At 36.4% G+C, this 22596-nt stretch overlaps 1 protein-coding gene across 10 annotated transcripts; it reads right to left on the bottom strand.

The window, feature by feature from the left end:
- Positions 1-4602: 4602 nt before the first annotated feature.
- Positions 4603-21373, bottom strand: MLH3 (MUTL protein homolog 3). 10 transcript variants are annotated; one of them, XM_086607999.1, is made up of 27 exons: positions 20943-21068; positions 20737-20835; positions 20488-20637; positions 20113-20164; positions 19979-20026; positions 18790-18944; positions 18629-18686; positions 17181-17238; positions 16969-17061; positions 16719-16881; positions 16622-16637; positions 16303-16523; positions 14855-14924; positions 14660-14743; positions 12852-14420; positions 12669-12762; positions 12513-12568; positions 10865-10944; positions 10565-10762; positions 6874-6918; positions 6742-6795; positions 6494-6600; positions 6248-6296; positions 5401-5460; positions 5188-5260; positions 5019-5104; positions 4603-4883 (listed from the first exon to the last, which is right to left on the bottom strand). In XM_086607999.1, exons 2-27 carry the CDS (start codon positions 20761-20763, stop codon positions 4701-4703), a joined length of 3849 nt encoding a protein of 1282 aa, XP_086464125.1. In that variant the 5' UTR covers positions 20764-20835; positions 20943-21068; the 3' UTR covers positions 4603-4700. The 10 variants fall into 10 exon arrangements, with proteins under 10 accessions (XP_086464125.1, XP_086464126.1, XP_086464129.1 ...); XM_086608000.1 differs by having other exon boundaries at positions 10865-10932; XM_086608003.1 differs by having other exon boundaries at positions 20488-20626; positions 20943-21010.
- Positions 21374-22596: the final 1223 nt, after the last annotated feature.

The raw sequence follows: 22596 nt of genomic DNA, 5'->3' as shown, positions 1-22596 counted from the left end.
TGACAAGGCATATCCACTATTCAGTCTTTAGTATTCAGGTAGCAGTCAAGCCTAAACTGCAGTCTTCAGTATTCAGGTAGTAGTCAAGCCTAAACTGCACGTATGTTTTAGGTAGCAGTCACGCCTAAACTACAAGTAGGTTTCAGATAGCAGTCAAGCCCAAACTGCACGTATGTTTCAGGTAGTAGTCAAGCCTAAACTGTACGTATGTTTCAGGTAGTAGTCAAGTTATAACTACACCAATATTCAGTATTCAAGAGTACCCATAATAGTATTTTGTTGACATTAACAGTGATATTGATAGTAGCAGCCAAGAAGCGCACATCAAATCAGTGTTATTGTTTTCAATTTATATTATGACAGCCATAATAGCGAATAGAGTGAGTAGTAGCCAAGCAGCGCGCCACTAAACCGGTGTTATGATTTCAGTTTGTGACTGTGGTACACCTTCAGTATTCAAGTTAGGTCATTGCCTACACCGAAAGTTTCACTTTCCAGAACGTCTCAACAGTTGTTCGAGTTTTTCAACTAAAAACAGTTCTATGTGAAAAGGAGAGATGTATTCTTATCTTTTCTTTCTACCATTCAAGCTGCAATTTGCAAGTTTGCGGCATTACAGCTTGAGGGGGAGTATTAGAATATGTCAGTATTAGAATATGTCTTATATGTAAAGTCCCACGTTTCTATAAGTGTGGACATCCATATCTAGTAGTTTCTATTATCATGTTTTAAGTTAGTATAGATATGTAACTCTGGGTAGATAACAGTAACCCAAGAACTCTCTAACCCTAATCAGTCTCTAGTCTTTTTCATTGTTCTTCTTCTTTGTTTCTCTCAATATATCAATGTCACAACTCTCATAGCATAACCACTAGCATAGAATTTAACAAAGATATCAATATTTATTGTCAGACGAACAAGAATCCAAAGGCTACAGTTTTTTGTTTTTCATATAAAGACGTGTATTGTTCATCTTCTTCCTCAACCCCCTCAACCCATCAATAAGCTTAAATTCTCCTAAACAAAATTTGATAAAATGGATTTACCTTTGAATTGAACAATAATATGACCTTAAACCTATCCAAAACTAAGAAGATAAAACAAATAAACTTGATCAGAGAAATGCTTAAATACATCTCCTTAGTATCAAGCAATAAAGTCACTATTCAACCACCAGACACCAGTTTCATCTCTATCTAATTGCTCAATAACAAACGCCAAATTACTAAATGAGATTCCTTAATCACAAATGTCATTGCATAAACCCATTCGATCCACGTCGTCGTCGCTATGAATAATTGTTGCTTGATAACAATAATTAATCCGAACTAGCTATTATTGGGCTAAAATTGTCGTTCAATGAGTAATATGTTTACAAGAACTGAGAAATAAGAAAGATCGAGAATAACAATTGGGTTTAAAATTAAATACAGGATAATGAATGTTCTATAATTTAATAAGGAAAAAGGGAATGCAATTGAAGAGAATTTGGTTGTGGTGTAATTACATGATTTAATTTGAAGAATAATGAGTCTGGCTTTGAGGTTTAATTGAGCCAGAATAGGTGAATGTGAGATGGTATTCAACTGGTGTAGTATTGTACTCATACTGGGAGTAGAATTGAAGAAACTTAATTTGATTAGGATAGGAATTGGGGTTTGGGTTCGCTGGTGATGGGAAGATATTGCCAGTCTTAACCATCCCATGTTGGCGTCCCTCTGTTTGAGTTCAAATTAAAAATTAAAAGTTAATTTGAGGCTAGTTGGAGAAGAAGCTCGATTTGTTCTTTCTCTTCTCTCTCATTTATTTTTGTTTAATTTTTATTTTCTAATGTATATCCATGTCAAAATTGAGGTGGAATAGATGTTTAATCCATGTCATCGACAAGTCATTTGACATGACACGTCAAAAACTGAGTTGATACAGTAAAAAAGTGAGTTACCACATAAGCAATTCACTTCCACATTCTCTTTCAGGTACTAAAATTTTGTGTCCCAACAGAGTTGCTTGTTCTTCAAGTTCATGGTTTAATTTGCCTAAAGTGAACGTCAGGGTCTCCGCTAATCATTTTGGCCAAGTTCAAGGGTCAAAGCTATTTTTTTCCCGTTCTATTTATACTTTCATAACAAATAAGCACTAGCACTAGCTATTATTATGAAATAAGTAGATCAAATGCCTAGAGATATGTTATGGAAATACTCTAAATGTACAAATCTTATGTGTTTCTCTCATATTTTTACGAGTATCGGATTCAAAAGGGAAATGACGGAATTATTAGCTTACGACGAATAGTTTACATGGAATTTTAGTTTTGGAATCTAACTATGAGGAATTTTAGTGATTTTTCTTTTTTTTACGAAAAGTGGTTTAGGCGAGTAAAATATCTAAAATAGCCCGAATCCAAAATCTAAGTAGGTTTCCTAAACCAAAAGTCTGCTTGGCTGTGAAGTTCGCGTATACCAAATTGGGTCTACTGGGATGGAAGGTTCGTACATTGTTTTGGAAGTAATCTGGGAGGTAGTTCATATGAGAGAAGGACAAGGTAGAACAGGAAGATGATGTTGTAAAAGAAAGCATCAGCTGATCAGCATGAGAGGAAATGCAGAGTCTCAAAGTGTGAAAAAGCCAAGCGAGCAAAATTTGTAGATATTTTAAAAGTGTAATCTTGTGGGTCAGGAATGTGCTTAGCTTGGAAGGCAAGTCATCAGTTATTCACAAGGCGTATTAGCAGTTTACATTTCAGGAAATCAGGAGTGGTATCAAGAGTTCTCTGTAATATTAGCGAGATGCCCGTCGATAACCATCCATTGGCCATTGCACAAACCTTTCAACGGGTTATGTTGAACCAATTGTTTCGGGGCGTTCTCGAGATTTCAATGGCTTTTCTTTCAAAACCTTGTGGTTATTTAAGAATGAATTTATCAAGGGATATTTTTGTTATTTAGTTAGTTTTACAAGTCTTTTCCTCTTTTTGGGCTTTTCTTTTCCACATTGACACTTTTAGCATTTTTAAAAAATGAAGTTATATAAGGATTGGTAAGAATAATAGAACTGATATGCTTAAATGAATAAAGATAGTGGTCTGCTTGATGAGAAGAATGAATGATCATGTGTCCTTATTGCTAATTGAGCTAAGAGAGCCGTTCAAGCTATTATTGCTTCTAGTCGTTGAGACTATGACAAAAAAATATGTAGTCATTGAGATACTAACTGTTATAAACTATGGATTTATTTTTATCAAAAAAAAAAAAAAAAAACTATGGAGTTATGGAGGGGGACTTATCTCATTTATTTATTCTTCTGACATAGTGGCCTATTCCATTATGGGTCCCGATTTTTTATTGTATTGTTCACTGTTCAAAATATTAGGCTTTTTGGCAATAAAACTAAACATATTTTGGGCCCTGCACATCATGGGCCCTGTGCCGTCGCCCACAATGCACCTGGTCAGGGCCGGGCCTGTGCGTTTCCTATATGGCTATATGAATAAGCATCTTTCGATTGCTGCTATTGTACGTGCTACACACTATTCCTTACAAGTCCTATTCAAGCACCTCAAAACTAATGTTAGCGGACATTAGACAGCAAAATCCACGCCCACGTTAGTGAAGAGAATATGTAGTTGATAACTTGAAAGTTGAAACGACAGAAAGGATGAAAAAACCTAGGAACGGAAAGAATGCTTTTATAAAATGACTGAAGGCACGGTTGTAAAAGCTAATCAACTTGTCTATCAACGAATTGGGCAGTCAATTGACGAGACTCATCACCTCCACCAACTTCTGAAGAGGTATACCTACATCTAATCCTTCATGGTTGTGATAGAGTGCCCACTCAGAAAATACGATATTCAAGAACAGCATCCACTTGTTCCAAATCCCACAGGATACGGGACGTGTTTTTTATATTTCATACCAAGAGGAGAAAATTAAAAGAGCGTACATCAATTTCAAGAAGAGGTAACATGATTGATACTATACTTCTAGGCGGGAAGTCGAGTTCTTAGAAAATGGAAGACACCAGTATGTGTTTCTCATGTCACGCCACTGAAGCAATTGGGACTTCCATGCATAACAAAAGCAAAATGTTTTTAAGAAAATGGGAGCCAGATGTGGGGCAAACTTGCGAAGTGCAACTATTTCCTCTTTTTTGTGTTTGTTACTTGGTGAACTATTTTTTGTTGCAAGTAAATAAAATTCATTCTTATTGTCAGTCACGGAGTTCTATCCCTTCACTCTAGTTCCCTATAAATACTAACGGAGCTCTATCCGCCAAAGGATTTTAAGATCTTATCAAGAATTTAGCTTATGAGGTACTCTAGGGGTTGAAAATTTTGCATTGCTACAAAACATTTGCTCTATAGAAACAGTCATGTACAAAGATTTCCAATTACAAGGCAATAATTATATACAAAGATTTTAAAGAAGGGTGAACTAGTATTACCCCCCCCCACTAGATGAGCCAATTAGGATTCCCCCCCCACTAGATGGGAAATTAGGGTCTCCCCCCTAAATACACACAAAAAAATTTCAGTCAACCCATTTTGACTTTTTTTTTGTGTGTATTTAGGGGGGAGACCCTAATTTCCCATCTAGTGGGGAATCCTAATTGGCTCATCTAGTGGGGGGTAATACTAGTTAACCCTTTAAAGAATGCACATACAGTTGATATAAGGTCATTAGATCGGCAACTGTAGCTTCTCATCCATACTGATCTCCGGTGGCAATAAGTCGCTGTCTTGCACGTTCAAGGCTTGGTCTATGCCGAACGAGCCCATGCCAGGGCTGACGTGAACACACATTCCAAGTGTTTAGGTTGTCAATCTGCTTGCGCAAGGCTTCCAAGTTGACAATGGGAACAGTAGTGGGTCTCCCATGAGCACACTGCAAAACAACCAAAACGGTATGTCAAGAAGATCCTTTCAATTTCTTCATATGTCAACTTCTCTTCATCAAACCCATGTTCCAAGCTCAAAATCAGTCCAACTGGTTTGACACGCCGAAAACTATAAAACTCACTTGGAAACATAGTGATGTTTGCTTGAGTTCTTCAATAATGAGAGAACACTCTGAAGGTAACAAGGCATCCCCAAACATGATTGCACCTAAGCCATAGTTAAACATATATGAAACAAGTCGCATCACATAAAACATGTATTAAGCTTGAGGACTTGAACTGTGTACTTACTTCTGCATGCTTTGGAATTAAGGACACGAACAACAGATGGTGGCAACGTTGATGATCCGTCCGTCTCAGCAAGCTGATGATTATGCCAGAATATGAAGTCAGAACATCACCATTTATTTAATTTTAATAAAAAAAAAAGAATGTGCTGGTTGTGTGTTAAGGGCCTGACTGATAGGTAGAGCCGCAGAGGTTGTAAGAATCTCACTACAGTACCTGATCCAGAAACTCCAAAAGATCATTGTTGGATAAGTTGACACCTAAAATACAGGGTACCTGCATAATTTGTAGAAAATTTACAAAATATATACGAGATACACAATAAAAACACAAGATGCGTCCAGCTCCACTATCAAGACATCAACTATGACTGCATGAGTATTCCAAGAAGAGATCATGAAGACAATAACGATAGTTATTTAATTATGGCAAAATTACCGAAAATGGCTCGAACTTTGCAACTTTTTAAGTAATACACCAAAGTTTTTCCTAATAATAGTAACAGTATTATTAATTGGCGATTCATCATTCCTTCAGTGCAGTTTTATCTTCTGTCTTATGGTTCTGCTGTTACATGTACTATCTTGCTTCTCCAGCTGTTAGAATTCTAAGGGGCATCTCCCGAGGGGATTTAAGGGCTGGGGCTGCAGGCCTAGCCCACCCCAATTTCTAAGGGGCATTTCTCAAAAATTAAGGATGTTTCTATTATGTAAGGCCGTATAGTATTTCTCTTCTTCTCCAGACTTTCTTCTCCTTCTCTTATTCAATAACCAAGATATACTTTTATTCCACCAAACTCGTGTACATTACTTACTTAACTACTCTGTCACGACTCACAGTTACCAACATGGTTATAAACAAAAACATAATTTAAAAATGGTTGAAATTGAATAGGGGATCCAACCCTCTTGAGAAGGAGGAGCTCTCATAATCAAATATGAGATACCCAATAATTGATTTATCAACACATGCTGGAACTTTTTCCAGTAGGTAGTTCTGAATATAAAACTGGTACTTAAACACGACAAAAAAAAAGGAAAAAAGGGAAGGTAGCTATTTTCACCGCAAGAAGAGTGGCAACAGATGTCTGCCTATTTAGAAGGTTAAGATTCCTGCAGGAAAAGAAACCCTTTGTTCATGAGAAAACAATGAACACAGTCCTCTGAGTATTTGTACGCAAAAAATTTAAAAAATAAAAGCAATAATAACAATAATAATAATACTAATAATATCGATAACAATAATAATAATAATAAATCTCAATGAGCTGCGTAATATCACAGCAAACAATAGTCTAAAGAGACATTACTTCGTAAAGGATCCTGAGCCTTGAGCATGAACATTGCAGATCCAACCCCATTTCTGTATTTGCTCAGAATAGTTCTGTAGTAACTGGAACCCAGCCTCAGGCAGTACCTGATAAACATGGTAAATAATTCACTTATACCAGTTTTATGAGAATTTATCTAAAACACTTAAACATATAAATAAATTGTGGGCTGTTGATAGCAGAAGTTAGAAGCCTTCCAGGACATATATATATATATATATACATACCAAATCCTGTTCAGACTCTAGATAAGAAACTGACTTCCCTTCACCAGATAGAACCTAAGAATTGAAGAACCTTTATGAGACGCATTTCAATATGAATAAGATAGAAGAAGTTCAAGCAGATACAATGTTGACCTTACGACGAAACTCTTCCAATCGAATTCTTTCATCGGCTGCATGCTGTAAATACACCAACTTGTCCACATCACAATCACAAAAGAAAAGATAAAAAACAGAAGGCAAGTAAAACTCCCAAGTGTTAGACACTTCCCTAGTTCTTCCATTTTAAGCAAACTTGGATTCGACTTGACATTTCAAAATTTTGTGATTCCCTCTTTTTAGTTCAATATACTCGCAATCTTTGATTAGGATCATCAGGGTACTCAAGAAGTCAAACGTATAGCAAACGTGTGCACGGCAAGAAAAGTGCATGAAGTATGTTTTACTTCACAGTTGAACTTATTAGTGAAGGTGTACCGAGACTTCACTACTATAAACACTTAAGAAAAGTTTATTGAGATGATTTAGTATGTGCAAGTTAGAAGGAGTCCAGTGTGCCTATTGGTCAGGAATTGGGAAGTTGAGCCCAAGTTCTAGGGTTTGATTCCCGCCTTCATTGGGGAAAGAGGAATCTAAGGGATTAGGGAATAAAGTTCTAACTATCAAAAAACAAATGTGCAACTAAGACAGATAACAGACCCAGTTCAGAAAGTGAGTTTTAGGGTTTTTAAAGCACGAGAGGAAGACAAAAAAAGAGAGTTCATTCAAGAAAGACTTAAAGGCTAGTATTTGTCAACAAGCAACATTAAACTAAAACATGATCTCAAACATTCATATGTGATTATAACGATAGTCAAAATGGAGCAGAAGCAATTTGTGTCGCTTAATGAATTTGTAATAGATCCAAATGGTCAGGAGTTGTTGGAAAATCTGAAATGTGAGTACAATTTCATGCAAATACATGCTGTTGTAACCAGCAGCCATCGTGTTTGCGCAGACACATGATAGTATATTAAGACACCATAAAGGAAGGCAGAATATGTAAGACCATTCTTAATTACAAAAAAGGAGAGATAACTGGATATTAATGAGGCGCAAACCATGAACACTTGAGAAAACAACTCCGAACACATTAGGGATGGGTATAATACTTGATCCCTCTACTTTAAAAATGTATATATCAAAAGGAAACTGAGGCATCTCCTGGGCCTCTCAGTTTGACAAAAGATAGGAACATAACCACTGAGGTACAAATGGCAAAACCTTTTGCAAGTCTAATGTAGATTGAAGTGGCGGAAGCAACACTTAATCAAAATCTACACTTTATAGAACCCTAAAAGTCTCACCTTTTATTGAATCTTACTCAATAATTCATAAACACAAACGCAACTAAAACCATTGACTAAAACTCTAACCATAAGCCCTTATAAACATTAAACCAATAGAAAATAGACACGTGGCAAATAATAACTAAAGGACTCCTAATTGCACACACAAAACACGACCATGGGTTTGGACTTGAGCTATAGGTGAAGCAAATAATATGAGGAAAAAAAAACATGGGTGCACGCCTATGTCTTCAAAACAACGAACTCATGTTCTACATCATTGGTGGTATATACGACTACAAAGAGCTTTTGTATACTGGGAGATTTGATTTTCACAAGCTTGTGGACAAGCTTCTTCAACCTGGAGAGAATGATGTAGAACATGAGTTCGTTGTTTTGAAAACATGGGCACACGCCTATGTCTTCAAAACAACGAACTCATGTTCTACATCAAAGCCGTTCTCTTATTACAATTTCTCAGGATTCGAAAGTTGTACCTAATACACTTTTAAACCATATCAGTATAGATTAAGGTCAAGATAATAGCAGAAACCAAGCTTGGAGTGCCAGTCAATTGCTGCTTCATGAATCTGGAAGACATAATCCAGACATTTTGTAAGATGCCTTCTTATTGAGCCGTAATTCCAATAGGTACTTAGTCCTCTTGGCAGAAAGACTGGTCAAACTCATCTAATGTTCTCCACTCAATTAGCACCATTTGAACGGCCCGGATATCTACAGGTTCACAATTCAATGAGCAAAGTCCCAGAGTGTCATCTGGTATTGGATACGGAGTACCAACTTAAATTAGAGATTGGACATGAGACATTCCTTGTAAATAAAAAAGGATGTCTCCCCTATATCTATACTGCTTGTGAAAGTGTCGACCAATGTTCCCAGATGCATAAGCCATTGAAGGTTTGCACCAGAAAACACAGTACAGGAAGTCTCCCTTTCTCCTTTTGTACAATCTTCATCGCGTCAAAACAAGATAAACAAATAGCTAAGTCAGCTCCATAAAGCATAAACAACTCATCCTTAGTAAGCTTTATCAGGATTGTAAGACATTATTAGTATACCGGCAACCGGTGGGGCGAACGAAGTAGAAAGGAAGACGAAGATGAGGAGAGGGGTTACCTGAAAGCAGCGCAGAGACGGAAGAAGTGGTTAAGGTTTTGAGGAAGAAGAAGGATGGAGGTGGTGTTATGAGTTTTTTTTTTTTTTTTTTTTGGAACACTAAAATACAAGGACAGACAGACAAGTCGTTTTAAGTGTCCCTGGCCCAAAAACTCACTTCGTTCGGGATTATAGTAGGTGAAGTTCCAGTCAATAATATGTCTCAAGTACTTCCTAGATTGTTGTGACGACTACTAGATGCAAGCCAAACAAAATTGAAATGCTGAGAAACAAGCCTTTAGACCATGTAATTCAACAATTAAACGTAGAAATTTGATAACATTCTTTTAATGGACCAACTACACACCAAAAATTATCAATTTTCTGCGATGCTTTATTGTAGTATTTAACTTTTTCTAAGAAAGCTTTCAAACTAATATGTTTTGACACCTTTCAAGCTATGGATGCGTATCTTTTTAATTTTTGGTCCATCTAGTAGTGGTCGCTATCTATGCGACTAGGGCTGGTCATCAAGCCGAGTAGCTCGCGAGTAACTCACACTCGGCTTGTTCTGGGCTTGACTTGAACTCACTTATTCAATAATGAATTGAGTTTGAGCAGATTTTAAAACTCGAACTCGAGACGCTTGCGAGCTACTCGGCTCGCATTTTATATAGTTATGTTAATACTTATTTGGGATAATTATGTGTGTTAGTGTGTTGGATTATAATTACTCAACACATATTGATTATATTCATATTGTGTACACCTTGAAATAGTTGTTAGATAGTGGTTATTGTGGTATCAGTGGATTGTAGTTGTATTTAGTATTTTTGTTAGATGGGGTTAGATGCGTTTAGCAAGTTATTTTGGTCTTGAGGTGAAATTCTATGTCTATTTGTGCTCACTTATCTCTAGCTTGTGGTCGAAGTCGAGCCTATACACAATACAAGTCAAATCAAACTCTGGAGCCTATGATCGAATTCAAATATGTAGTCCAGAAGAATAGGAATCTAGACTCATTGAGCTACTCGAATACTCGATGAGTCGAGTTTGAGCACAAAATAAACCTCGAACAAAATTTGAGCTTGACTCGAGAGACACATGAGCCAAGCTTGAGCACCCTAATACTCGACTCGAGTAGCTCAATGACCAGCCCTATATGCGACCAAACATACGGCACTTTAGATTGGGGTAAGGTTTCTTCTTAAATTCTATTCTTCTCTTCATTCAAATGTATGAACTGCAAAGTTGCAATCTTGCATGACCCAACATCTGGAAACTACAGTAAAAGAGTACACTTCTTAGCAAGTAACAACTTTTTAGGTGATAATCGCATTGGGAAATACAGCATAGTAAAGGTAACTAAGCATGAGACAAACCTGGTCAATAACAGCGAGCGTCATACCCGCCACAACAGGAATAAACTTTTTATCCAGCTGTATAAGAATTTTTGCATCCTTAAGACAGTCCTTGCTAATTGATTCAGGAACTACTGAGCTACCAGCAAGTTGCAAGACTCCAGAAGAGATGTCAAGAATGTCAATTTGTTCAGGCAAATTGTGTGCTCGATTGGTTTCCTGCACATGTGCAAAAACATTATCAGACCAACAGAACCCGAACACTGGACTTATTCACAAATCTCAGAATTACAGTTGAATGAACATGTAAGGATCACTGACGTATTCCACTGCAGTCTGCTGGTGTCCGTCCCGCCACTTCATCCCAGAAAGTTTTAAATCCACTTCCTCTGAAATAAAATCTCCAAGGAAGTAATGGATGAGGCAAGTCATTGTTACAATCAGAGTCCTTAAAATTGATTAAGAGTTTAAGACAGATGACCAAGAAAAAACTCAAGGAATCTCAATTAAATAGTCCGTTAAACTAACAGTAGAGATAGAAAGTGAGGATGGGACTCAAATACTAAAACATGTGGCTAAATAAGAGGAGAATCACTTCCGGGGAACTTTATGTGGATCAATCAAATTAAAAGAAAATTGTTCAAGATGGTTGGAGACTACTTTACTCCAAAAGCACGAAGCTGTTGAGAGGCATAATTATAATTCTGTTATCTGCATAATCATGAATATAGTCAAGGAACCACAAATCTAACAAAAGGCAGACAGACAGACGCCTAACAACACCTTTAAGGCTGCACATGCTCAAGTACCATCAAGAACCATACCACCCCCACCCCCACCCCCCATCCCAAGTTCTATAGTTTAAATTAAGACTCAACCTGGCAAATGTACTCTCTGTTACCACATTGATTACATAGAGGGAAGTACCAGTCACAAAGTATCTCAAAGGTAATTTGGCTCTCACATAGGACAGGCACAAACCTAACAACACCTTCGATGTCAGCACACACATAATAAGTAATAACAATGGCATCTAGTTGCAACGAGCTAACTGAGAGTACAAAATATTGTGGATAAATCGGAAAGCACAGAGAAGTGAGGTTGATATGGATAAATGTAAATACTTCTAAGAAAATATTTAACATAACATGAAGCTGTAAAATTAACCATGTCTAACCCCAATAATCCCACCACTGAATCTTCTACTCTAATAACATGTTAACCAAAAAAAGTCAAAACTGTTGGAAGAAGTCCTAACAATATATCAAAACTTGGCTCTGAAAAAGGACAGGAACAGGCCTAAATGCACCTTGGAATGGCAACACCCAAAACAACGGCAACTACAGTGCAAGAAAATTTGGAGCTAACTTCTTCTTTGAATCCATAAAACGTGAATACTATGAAGCTAACTGAACACAATTACTAGCAAGTTTGGTATACGAGCTTATAAGAGATGAAGGAGACGACATGAAAGAATGTAAAGTTTTGTAAAAGCAAAAGTAGTAAGAATATCCCCAAAAGTAAATAAGAGTTGTTGACATAAAAAAGGCCCATAACAAAATTAGAGAAAGCGTGAGGCAAATTGCAGTCTTTGAATATCGTGGGGAAATTTGGGACAAGAAGAATATGATTCAATACAATGGCAAGGAGGAGACAAGTGCTTAAAAAACTGAAAAGCTTAAAAAGAAACAAAAAACAAAAACAATTTCATCCCTACATGGAAAATGTAAGTCTCGGGTCCAACGCACTACTTGACTCGGACGAATTTCATTTTTCAAAGTTCCACATTTTTCAACTGTTCATATAAAAAACATATACAGCAAGTTCTCTCGCCACGCTCTAGCATTCTAATTTATTGGAACTCTTAAAGCACTCCAAAAATATAAATCAAAGGTCAATAGGCTACAAATTATTTTCAGCCAATTCAGGACTGTAAGTTAAAGGCATTCAGATTTCTTAAAATGTTTACCTTTTTGGATATCACCTATGTACTCCATGCGGAATGGCGTCATCTCAACCGAGGTCCTAAGTACAAGACCAAAGTAAGTGAAAGACTGGTAATTGGTAAATGAAGGAACACACCTTGTTTGACATTCAAGGATGAAAACTTGAGTGAGTGCAATACCTGGAGTGCTGAGGAGATTCCTTGCTTGGACTGTGTTCGCAGTGGTTCTGAGATACATCATAAAACTGTGATGAATGTTGAAAATCACCAAATACTGCAGAAGAGGGGTAATGCACACAGTAGGTAAGAATGCATCATTGTTCCCGAAAAGAACAATAAGGATTAATCAGTGTCAATGTAAACCTTGCAAATTTGGGGAACTTAGTTCCATATCCATCGTGGTGGTTATGCAGTTATATATGCTGGAGAACTTGTTTTTTCCTTTGTAAAATGGTGGAGCTGAATGACTTCTCCTTGATGTGTACTTCCAAAAATTATATCGTCCACGATTTTGAGGATTTTGTTCCATCAGTTCCTCATGATTACAAGAAGTACTGTGTGGGTTCGGTGCTGCACAGTTATTTGTATTGCTTGTAACGGACATGTCCAGGCATAACCAATCTGTATTACCAGCTGACTTAGTATAAGAGCCTACTCTTTTGGTCAAAGAATCAGTCGACTGGCATCCAGGAGAGAGACTTCCGCAAATATTCACAGAGTACTCAGGGTCTAAGTCAATGTCTGTACAGCTCGAGATGCGGTCTTCTGCAATGGAACTATTCTGAATATCAGCAAAACTTGAAAGTTCATCATATATTTCTCTATCTCTAAAACTCCTTGCAGTTGTGCATGGCGTATAATTTCCATTGGCTGCATATTCATCATTAAAGTGATCAGATTTCCGGGATACAGTAGCAATTGGAGAATATGGGGAAAACAGACTCCTTGCAGAGCCCATAGACAATCGAAGGGAACCTCTTTTTCTGAACTGTTCTGGTGAGCTGTTCAAAATACCAATTTCTTCAGTAAAAGACACTTCATCATAAAGATCAGGACTTATGAAATCAGCTGATAGAACATTGAGATCTGTTAGAGTGTGTTGACTTGAAAGGGCACTAGATTGACCAAACATGTTTCGCAAAGAGGTATTACAAGAAACATCAATGTTCTGGTCGCTGTCAACAGTGTCAACAACATCATCAGGATCAAGTTGTTTTCTCTGTATCCTGAACTTATCATCTCTCTTAATCTCATAGCTTTGGCGGTCTGCAGATATATTACCAAGGGGTGATGCATTTTCTAGTAAAGAGCACCTACGCAAGAAAGGCTTCTTAAGGTCCTTGGGGAACCTTTGAATAAGTAGAACTTCATTCTTGTGATCAACATAGGCACGTGTTTGCAGCCTCTCTGCTGATGTTCCATTCATGGTGCCATCATCTTCAACAAAATCAGTGCCCCAACTAGAACCCAAAATACTCTCGTTAAGAACGTTATTGGAAATCTGTCTCCCAGTCAATATACTGGACAAGAAACTGTCTTCTACAGGCTCCAGGTCATTGTCATTTTGCCTAAAACGGATGCTATGTTCTTGACTAACCACTGGTGTACTTCTGAAACTATAAGCATCCCATGAAGTCGGAAGTATGCCTTGTAAAGTGTAGTCAGCCTGATGGAAAATGGGTTCCTTTCCTTTAACTTCCTCAGCATTTCTACGTACTTCTTCAGATGGCCTCCGGTGCTGCTTCGGACACCACAAAAGATCTGATTCGTCAGATGCTAATTCCAGCCTCCTATACTTCTTCGGATGCAACAAAAGGTCTGATTCGTCAGGTGCTATTTCCAGTGAAAATGAGGACTTCTGTAGAAAATCCCGATCATGTTGTTTTCTATGCTTGTTTTTTGTAATCTCTGGTTCAAAAGCACTGCATATGTCTAGCAACAACCAAGCTAATTAACTCCACAAAGTAAAACTAATTACTACTTCTATTGTAATTGGATTGCATTATAAAACAAGTACAAAAGATTTAAATGATGAACATCAACTATTCTTCTCGAAGTCTTATATGAAACTACATCAAGACACTACCTCGATCTGTATCAGAGTTTACTCACATCTATACCACAAATAAGATGCTGAATACAATATATATATATATATATATATATGCTACCTTTTATAGGGGATAAGATGATGTCATCCTTCTTCCATATTTCATCTTTTCTTGATATGACATCTGCTTTGCCAAGTGGTTCTCCTGGAAAATCTCAGATGTCAGAAGACCTAGAAAACAACTTATTAATCAGTGAAACAACTTTCATTAAAAAAGTTGTTCCAAATTTACAAAATTGTGCTTTTCTCAATTAACCTTGAGGCTCGATTTGTCTCCAAAACTGTCTGATAGCTTGTTCGACAAAGGAAAGAACGGGGACCCAATCCTGAGGGAGAAAAATATAGCAGCGAGCATCAATTAACGAATTGCACAACAGCGTGATACATTCATATAGTACAAGACAAACCGAAGAATGGGGCAGAATTCAATAAGCCAGACATACACATTTATCAATAACTTAAGCTCACAGTTTAATCTTATTTAGTACCAACTGAATTTCATACATGAGGCCTCGGGTAATCAAAAACAGCTTTTGTTCTGAGTCACTAAAACTCATTCTAAATATAAGTTTCTAACTCAACTCACCAGAACCATTAATCTTCTTTTTTAATGATTTTTTTCTTCTTTTTCTTCGAAATTGTTTTGCTTTGGTTTGTTCGTTTTGTTTTTGCTCCACATAATGTGATGTCTTTACTAGAGCAAAGTAGGCAGAGATGACCTACAGGTAAACAATTGAGTTAAAAGCAATACAACCCCAAAAGGTCCCAACAATAGAATCCATCACGGCATCAGCCCATGTCCACAAATAGTAATCAACCTACGAAAGAGTCAAACCAAATGAACTCCTTGAAGATTTTGAAGATCCAGTACAGCAAACCACTAATATATAATTATTTTAAATAATAATAATAATAATAATAATGATGATGAAAATGTGGACAATGCCGCTTCATCCAGACGCCCCACGAAAAGGTAACCAGATCAAGTATTAAGTTAATGAATAATGAATAACCACTAAATTTACTCCCTCTGTGTGTGTGAGTGTGTGGTGGTGGTGGTGGTGGTGGCAATAAGTTCTCCATGTTAAGATCATCCTCCCAAGATATTAACCCAATCCAAAGCTCCTAACCTATTGAGACTTTCACCCAAAATAAAAATCTATAGTGCTGAATTTCACCGGGTATTTGAAAAATCTGACACGGCCATGAATGAGCGGATTTTTTGTGAGGATAATCTCCACGAAATGGGATATCATATCCACAAAAAATCAACCATGGTGCACTTTCCGGTCAGGGTATGGCCATTTAGGGTGGCTAGGTATCCTTCCCTATATAGGGCATATATACCTCTGGCTTTTTTGAGATTTCACAAGCATCTGGAATAACTAGTAAATGATTTACCTAGAAGAAATCCTATGTTTCAAATCCATTAGAATGATTCATCTTTCTTTTTGTTTGAATTTTAGTATTTTACATATAAATCTAATTTGAAGCTTCTTGTTCCCATAATGTAAAAAATCGATATGTTATAGGTATAGGTACAAGTCAATATGAAGAAACACAGCAAAATTATTACAGAGGAGCTTCAGAAATGATTCTAAAAGTCAAACCGCAAAGACCCAAGCTTTTATAACTAAGTATTTAAAGATGAACAGGAACTCAAACTTTCAAACCTGTGATGAAAAAGGATAAGACAAAACTTACCTTGAACTCAACAGTTGTCTTTGATGGTTCAAAAGTTAAATCATAGCTAGACCGAGCACCGCGTAAATTTAGGATATATGCTGAACACGCTTCTGTCCTACTCCTCTTTCCAATTGGCAACCAAGATACACCCTTCCATATATCCAAGCACTTATAACTATCAGCCAGATTGTTAATCAATTTATGAATTGGACCCTTGCAAACAAACCGTGAATCGATATCTGGATATGTCAAGGTCAAAGGTGGTACAGTTTGATCCTTTCATTTAATTAAATTTGAATATGTATACTGCGATACAAGTACACAGAAGAATGGATACAGATGTATTGGACTGCCTGTATGATAAATCACTATCTGATTAGGAACAGAGTGAAACTGATAGATAATGAATTTTAGAATACTGGATAAACATATACCTTCATGGAACAAGTATCAACAGGAACAGATATGTACCCAGAAAGCTCCCAAATGCCCTTGGAGAAGTTCAGTTCACAGAGACAAGAAACATCAATCCCAAATCCACTACTCACCAAAGGCAAAGGAGACGCAGAAGGATGCGTGTGGAGAACTTCATCCACACTGTAGTAATAATAACATGATAATGTTCAGAGAGACTGTGATAGAGAGAAATAGGTACCTCATATTTTAGTTGTAACAAAACCTCACCTCTCAATATCAGTGACCCTGAAGGAAACTTGTGGGTGCACAATAGCAACTCGAAGCACGCATTTCTTGACTGAATCCAAGACCTTCTTGGGGCTTCCGAGAGAGAACCATGAGAAAATAACAAGATTACTGAATTAGTAACAAAGCAGGACCATTCTTCAAAAGACGGTATGAATAAAACGGGGTTGATGGAGCTTGGTAAAAGGGGAAACCTGGATTGCATACACTTCCTCCGAACTGGTTGGTTGTAAAATAAATCACGAACAACAACTGCAAAAGTACACAAGACGTTAAATGATGCACATTGTTCCGCATACTGACAGAAAGAAGAAAAATATCATCTTTTTACAAAGTAATACTATCCTAAACAACATTATCTTAAGACTGTACAAAATTAACAGCAAAGAAAACAGAGAAATCCCAATCAGACCACCTCATAAATCATACACTGAATATCACATGCATTATCAAAGTTTCTCTTTGCAAATGTTATGTATTATAGCAAGCAGGGTCACAACTAAAAGTTAAAAATAAAAGATTTATGCGTAATTTAACTATATTGATAGTTCTAGTTTGACCTTAAGGCTCATGCATCGAACAAAGCCTGTTACCCTAAAGATTTACCCTTTTTTGTAACAATTCCCAGTTTAACACTCTTTATACAAGTACACTTTATGTTTGCAACAATTTCTGAACAAGGCCAATGATAGAGCATCTATAAATTCAGATTAGAACAATTTCTAAAGAACCCAATGATGGAGCCATATTTAAAATTCAGATTAGAAATTTATAAATTATGCCCTAATAATAATTATGTACACTCAAGTCGCATTGCATCATAATTTTTCTACAAAAGAGTAAAACCTGATAGATCTGATTTTCTTCTACCTTCAAACCCTAAATCTAGATTAGGATATAAGTAATGCCTCTCTATTTTCACTATCTCTATCCCTCTGTTACGGTGTAAACTGGGACATGGCTCTACCCTTCCACCATTTACTGTTGTGGGTGTAAAATGGGACATGGCTATACCCTTGTACCATTTTATTTTAACACCCCTCTCTCTCTCTCTCTCTCTCTCCATATATCTTGCGCTATCTCTCTTGTCCATCTTCAATTAGATCAAAACATCAACACTCTTTCTGAATGGCGAATACGTTTCCACACGGATCGACTCGTGAGTTTGGCAAAAAGTTGGGTATACCCACGACACATGCTAAAGGAATATCACACTGGCCCAAGTTCCTAGGTTCAAAGTATTTGTGACTAACACAAAATGAAGATATCCTAGCCTAATATAAGCAGATAAAGCCCTCTTTTATCATATTAAGCATTGTATTCCTTGTTTACATTCTTCATCGCTAATGGTGATTTCTTATTAATAACAGTTCAATTAACAAAAACAATCAAATGTAAAAATATGGCTGCAATATGAATCCCTTTATCTCCGGAAAATAAACTCTTCAGATACTTTCAAATAAAGTAAACGAGAGCAAATCAAAATATGGCTGCAATATGAATCCCTTTATCTCCGGAAAATAAACTCTTCAGATACTTTCAAATAAAGTAAACGAGAGCAAATCAAGCGAAATTTTGAGAGTGCCTGTCACTCCTATCCTATACATATTAATCCGTATACAGATGATTCATAAGATGTTACCTGTGGTACCCATCTCTTGCCTATTGTCATCAATTCCAAGATATAAACACTTACAACCCTGTAGGATAGAGATGACACCACAAATTTACATCAGAGCAGGCCAACCAAAGTGATCAAGAAAATGATCATAGATCAACTATACAGAGGAGAAGAATGCATGCCTTTATGATCTTGCGATATCCATTAGGTCTCCCACGAGCTTTTGTTGTGACCTCTAACAAGGAGATGTCAGAAAGAGAACTTATTGCTTCACCTCGAAAACCAAAGTTTTCAGAAGGCACATCCAGTTCAGCCAAGCAGTGAAATTTTGATGTTGCTGTTCACATCCAACACAAAACTCATTACAACAAGGAATAGCAAACGAAAAACTAACCACATTGGACTAATCATTGCAGTACCATTCAGCCGAAAAGAGAAATTGAAATGTAAACAGCTCCAACTTGTGGGTGGGTGTCAGTGTGTGTGTGTGTGTGTTTGGGGCAGGGTCTTAAACACGGAGTAGAGGATCAGTTAGAAAGGGGGGAAGAGGAGGAATTTGGTACATTACCACCACACTTCCTTTCATTCTCAAAGAAACCCTTTTCTTCTCATATTAGAACCGTTGAGACCCAAGCTCTGATTGCTTCCCCGTCTTAACTGAGAAGAACTACACTTGTAATTGGATTATATGAGGGGGATATTGGATTAAGTCAGAGATTTTGTATATATTTTTTTTATTTTGAATTGTAGATCTCTACTGGAGAAAGAGAAAACTGTTCACTATTCCTTCATTCCTGCCTGCTGCCACTGTCATCACCAGCCAGCAAGGCATTTCCTTTTAAAACCACGTATTTGTGTAACTCATGCTGCATTGAATAACTTCATTACTTTTCCAAGAAGACTTGCAAAAACTAAAGTAGCATCGCCAATCTAGAGGGCGACTCAACAAGTTTTGACATGAAATTCAGGTATCACCCAGAATAGGCATCATAAATCCTATTGGCATGCCCTGCATTATCAAAAGCACAGATTCAGGCACATCGCGTTGCTCGCAGGTTGTTGTTTGACCAGGATTAGAGAACCCGATCATTCCTTCCTAAGCTGAATTCGGTAATTATCAAGACATTCCAACATATCACTAAGCATGATAAAGTTTAAATTTAAGCCAGTTTGCTTCATGTGGAGTATAGATCAAGCCAATTCAAGCCCAGCTAACTGCCAGATATTTAGCAGTTTTAGACACTATCGAAAGACAAACCCAAATTGTACTGAGCTATATACGGGATTATCCCTATTCTCATTGATACTTGGCCTAAAGAGTGCCAGTAATAAGTGAAGAATGTATTGAAATAAATATCTAAACATAGTTACCGTATCTTTCTCCTAACAGCACCAGCCCATCACGAGTAATTCCACATCCTGCACGAATGCACAATGAATGCAACATTATTATAGTTTAACATATGCATGAGTGATCTAAACAAGAAAAGAAAATGAATGCTCACCATCATCCTCTACTTTAACATAACCTGCCGCAACACTAATAGCGACATTTACCTGAAACAACATATGCCACTTGATCTTATAGGAGGGAAAATAATAGAAACCTACTGCAAATTAGAACTCAAAACACAAAAATGAAGCCCTAATACTACCACTAAACTTTCTTTAGAAGTACCTTGGAATGTTTTAATGCATTGAGATTAAAGATACAGACTCTGATAAAGCTTACTAGCAAATAATCAAGTATAACAATAAATATTATAAAAATAATGTGTTGTATAAATAATAATAATAATAAAGTCGTAACATAATAAGTATAATGAACTATGATTACGATAATATGCTATTATGTACCAATTCTTGGGTTTATTTTATACCTTGGTTGAAGCTGCATCTATGCTATTATATACCAATTCTTCAACGACCCTTGTCAAGTCAAACAGAACAACATTCGAACGAAGGGAGCTGTAAAGAGCCTTCGGTAACCGCTTTATACTTGTCATTTGCACCCCAAACCTGACAAAATGCTAAAATGTGGCTAAACACAGTAAAAGCATAGATTTATAATAGTATAATAAAAAAAAAAAACGATAATTCTGACAAAGTAATAAACAAAAGCATCCAACCGAAATCCAAAAGAACGTGTGACACATGATACGAGGTTACCAAATAACTGACATTTCCTCCACCAAAATGTAGATAAAACCCTAATCACAACTCAGTAGCTGGAAATTGACATAATTTAGAATCAACCCTAAAAACCTAAAACAACGTTTAAACCCTAAAACTTAGAAGTGAAAAAATAATTACCACTGGGAAATGAAAAAGGTACCTGCTGAAATTGGGTTTCTTGAAAGTGGCGGGAAAGTTAGTGCGAGACTAGTGGCGGTCTTAAAATGTGAATTTCCGTATAAACGAAATATTATATCGTTCTGAAATATCAACACTTGGAGACCCGAAAAACTAATTTTTAAGTGTCGAGACTTTGATAAGCCATTCCGATATATATAGGATATATGTTGCCATTTTGATAACGACGATGCTAATTGATCTTGTTGTTGGGACTCTGCGGATGTATTATTCCAACTGACCAGTAGTAACTAGTGATTTGAGTTCTGTCAAAGTAACTCATTCACAACAAGCTTTTTTATGGCTTTCAAGGCAGAAACTAAATTATAACGTTTTCATACTCGCTTTTTCCACCGTTTCCAAAATCGGTTTTAGTGTCTTTTTTAAATAAAAATTCAAATGTCATGCTCTATTGTCTTTTATTCCCTCTCCGGGATTTTTATATCTATTAATTTGCTTTTCATTCGGCCAGAAACAAACTAAGCATGTCCAAAATTGTAGCATAAAATGGTTCATGATACACGTCTTCTTTGCACTCAAAATTGTAGCCGCACATATTTTTCTTTCTCAAAGTATGGGCGGGTCCCCTAATGTGACGGTTCTTTCTATAACTTATAAATTTGCCCGCGACCTATTCACACATCTTCTATATGCAAATTACCGTTTTGCCCACAAAGAACAAATCTGAAATTTGAAATATTACCGTTTTGCCACTCCCAAAAATCAAAAAAATAATAATAAATCGCGAAATTAAGAAATTGCCACTGTGAAATCACAAAATAATAATTCTGCCACCGTGACATAAACAAAATCTACTATTACACAAAACAGTAGATTTGTGTCCATCACAAGGACAGGAATGTCATTTATTGTGTTAAAAAGCACTTTATGACACCTATCAAACATTGATGGTCATTTTTAACAAAAAATAATAAAGTATTGAGCAAAATTACTTATTTTCCCTTGTGACACAAAATCTCTATTCCTCCTACTCCATATTTTTCTAATATAGTAAGATTTTTTGCTTAAAACATATCTTATCTATCCCACTCTATTTTTTTTTTCCTCTAGTCTTTTAGGTATAAAATTTTATTTGGTTGGTACAAAAAATGTCAAAAGCAACAAAAAACTGATGAAGCATTTAAGAAAAAGGGAGCCTTCATTATCAAGATAAAAAAATCATTCATAAAATTAGAAGATTATTCCAAGTTCACATTAGTTAACTTTTATCTTCATAGCACCATCATCTCTCATTTGCATTCCCGCATGTGGATTGAGAAAAACAAACTTATCTCATCCACGTATATACTTCTATACTTCCTTTCGAAATCGGGATTGAACGAAGGAAATACCTCCCAATGACAAATGATAGTTGTCTTATAGAACAAGGTATATATCTGTTGATAGTCTGGTGAAAATGCACACTACAAGTTTTTACATGACTAAATACCCTTATACGATATTGATGTCTTCCCTGCAATTAACGATAATTTATTAATTAATTTTCTGATTGTTGAAACTTTAATTAAATAAGAACAAAAAATTGTAGTAAGAATTGAACATGCACTTAACTTTTACAAATAACAAACTACATACCAAATATTTTGATTGATGGATGAGATGTGATGTCAATTCTA

This window comes from Coptis chinensis, chromosome 4 (genome assembly GCF_015680905.1).
Source record: "Coptis chinensis isolate HL-2020 chromosome 4, ASM1568090v1, whole genome shotgun sequence".
In the NCBI taxonomy this organism is placed as follows: Eukaryota; Viridiplantae; Streptophyta; class Magnoliopsida; order Ranunculales; family Ranunculaceae; genus Coptis; species Coptis chinensis.
The sequence above is the reverse complement of the archived record's forward strand: the minus strand, read 5'-3'. Positions and strand labels throughout refer to the sequence as shown.

Excerpts from the sequence above, each read along its gene's own strand:
- MLH3 (XM_086607999.1), bottom strand. The coding sequence starts at position 20,763 with ATGTGTCACACGTTCTTTTGGATTTCG. Across the intron at positions 16,882-16,968 it reads AGGGTCACTGATATTGAGAG|TGTGGATGAAGTTCTCCACA; the intron begins GTGAGGTTTTGT and ends TTATTACTACAG. Across the intron at positions 5,261-5,400 it reads TTTTGGAGTTTCTGGATCAG|CTTGCTGAGACGGACGGATC; the intron begins GTACTGTAGTGA and ends CATAATCATCAG.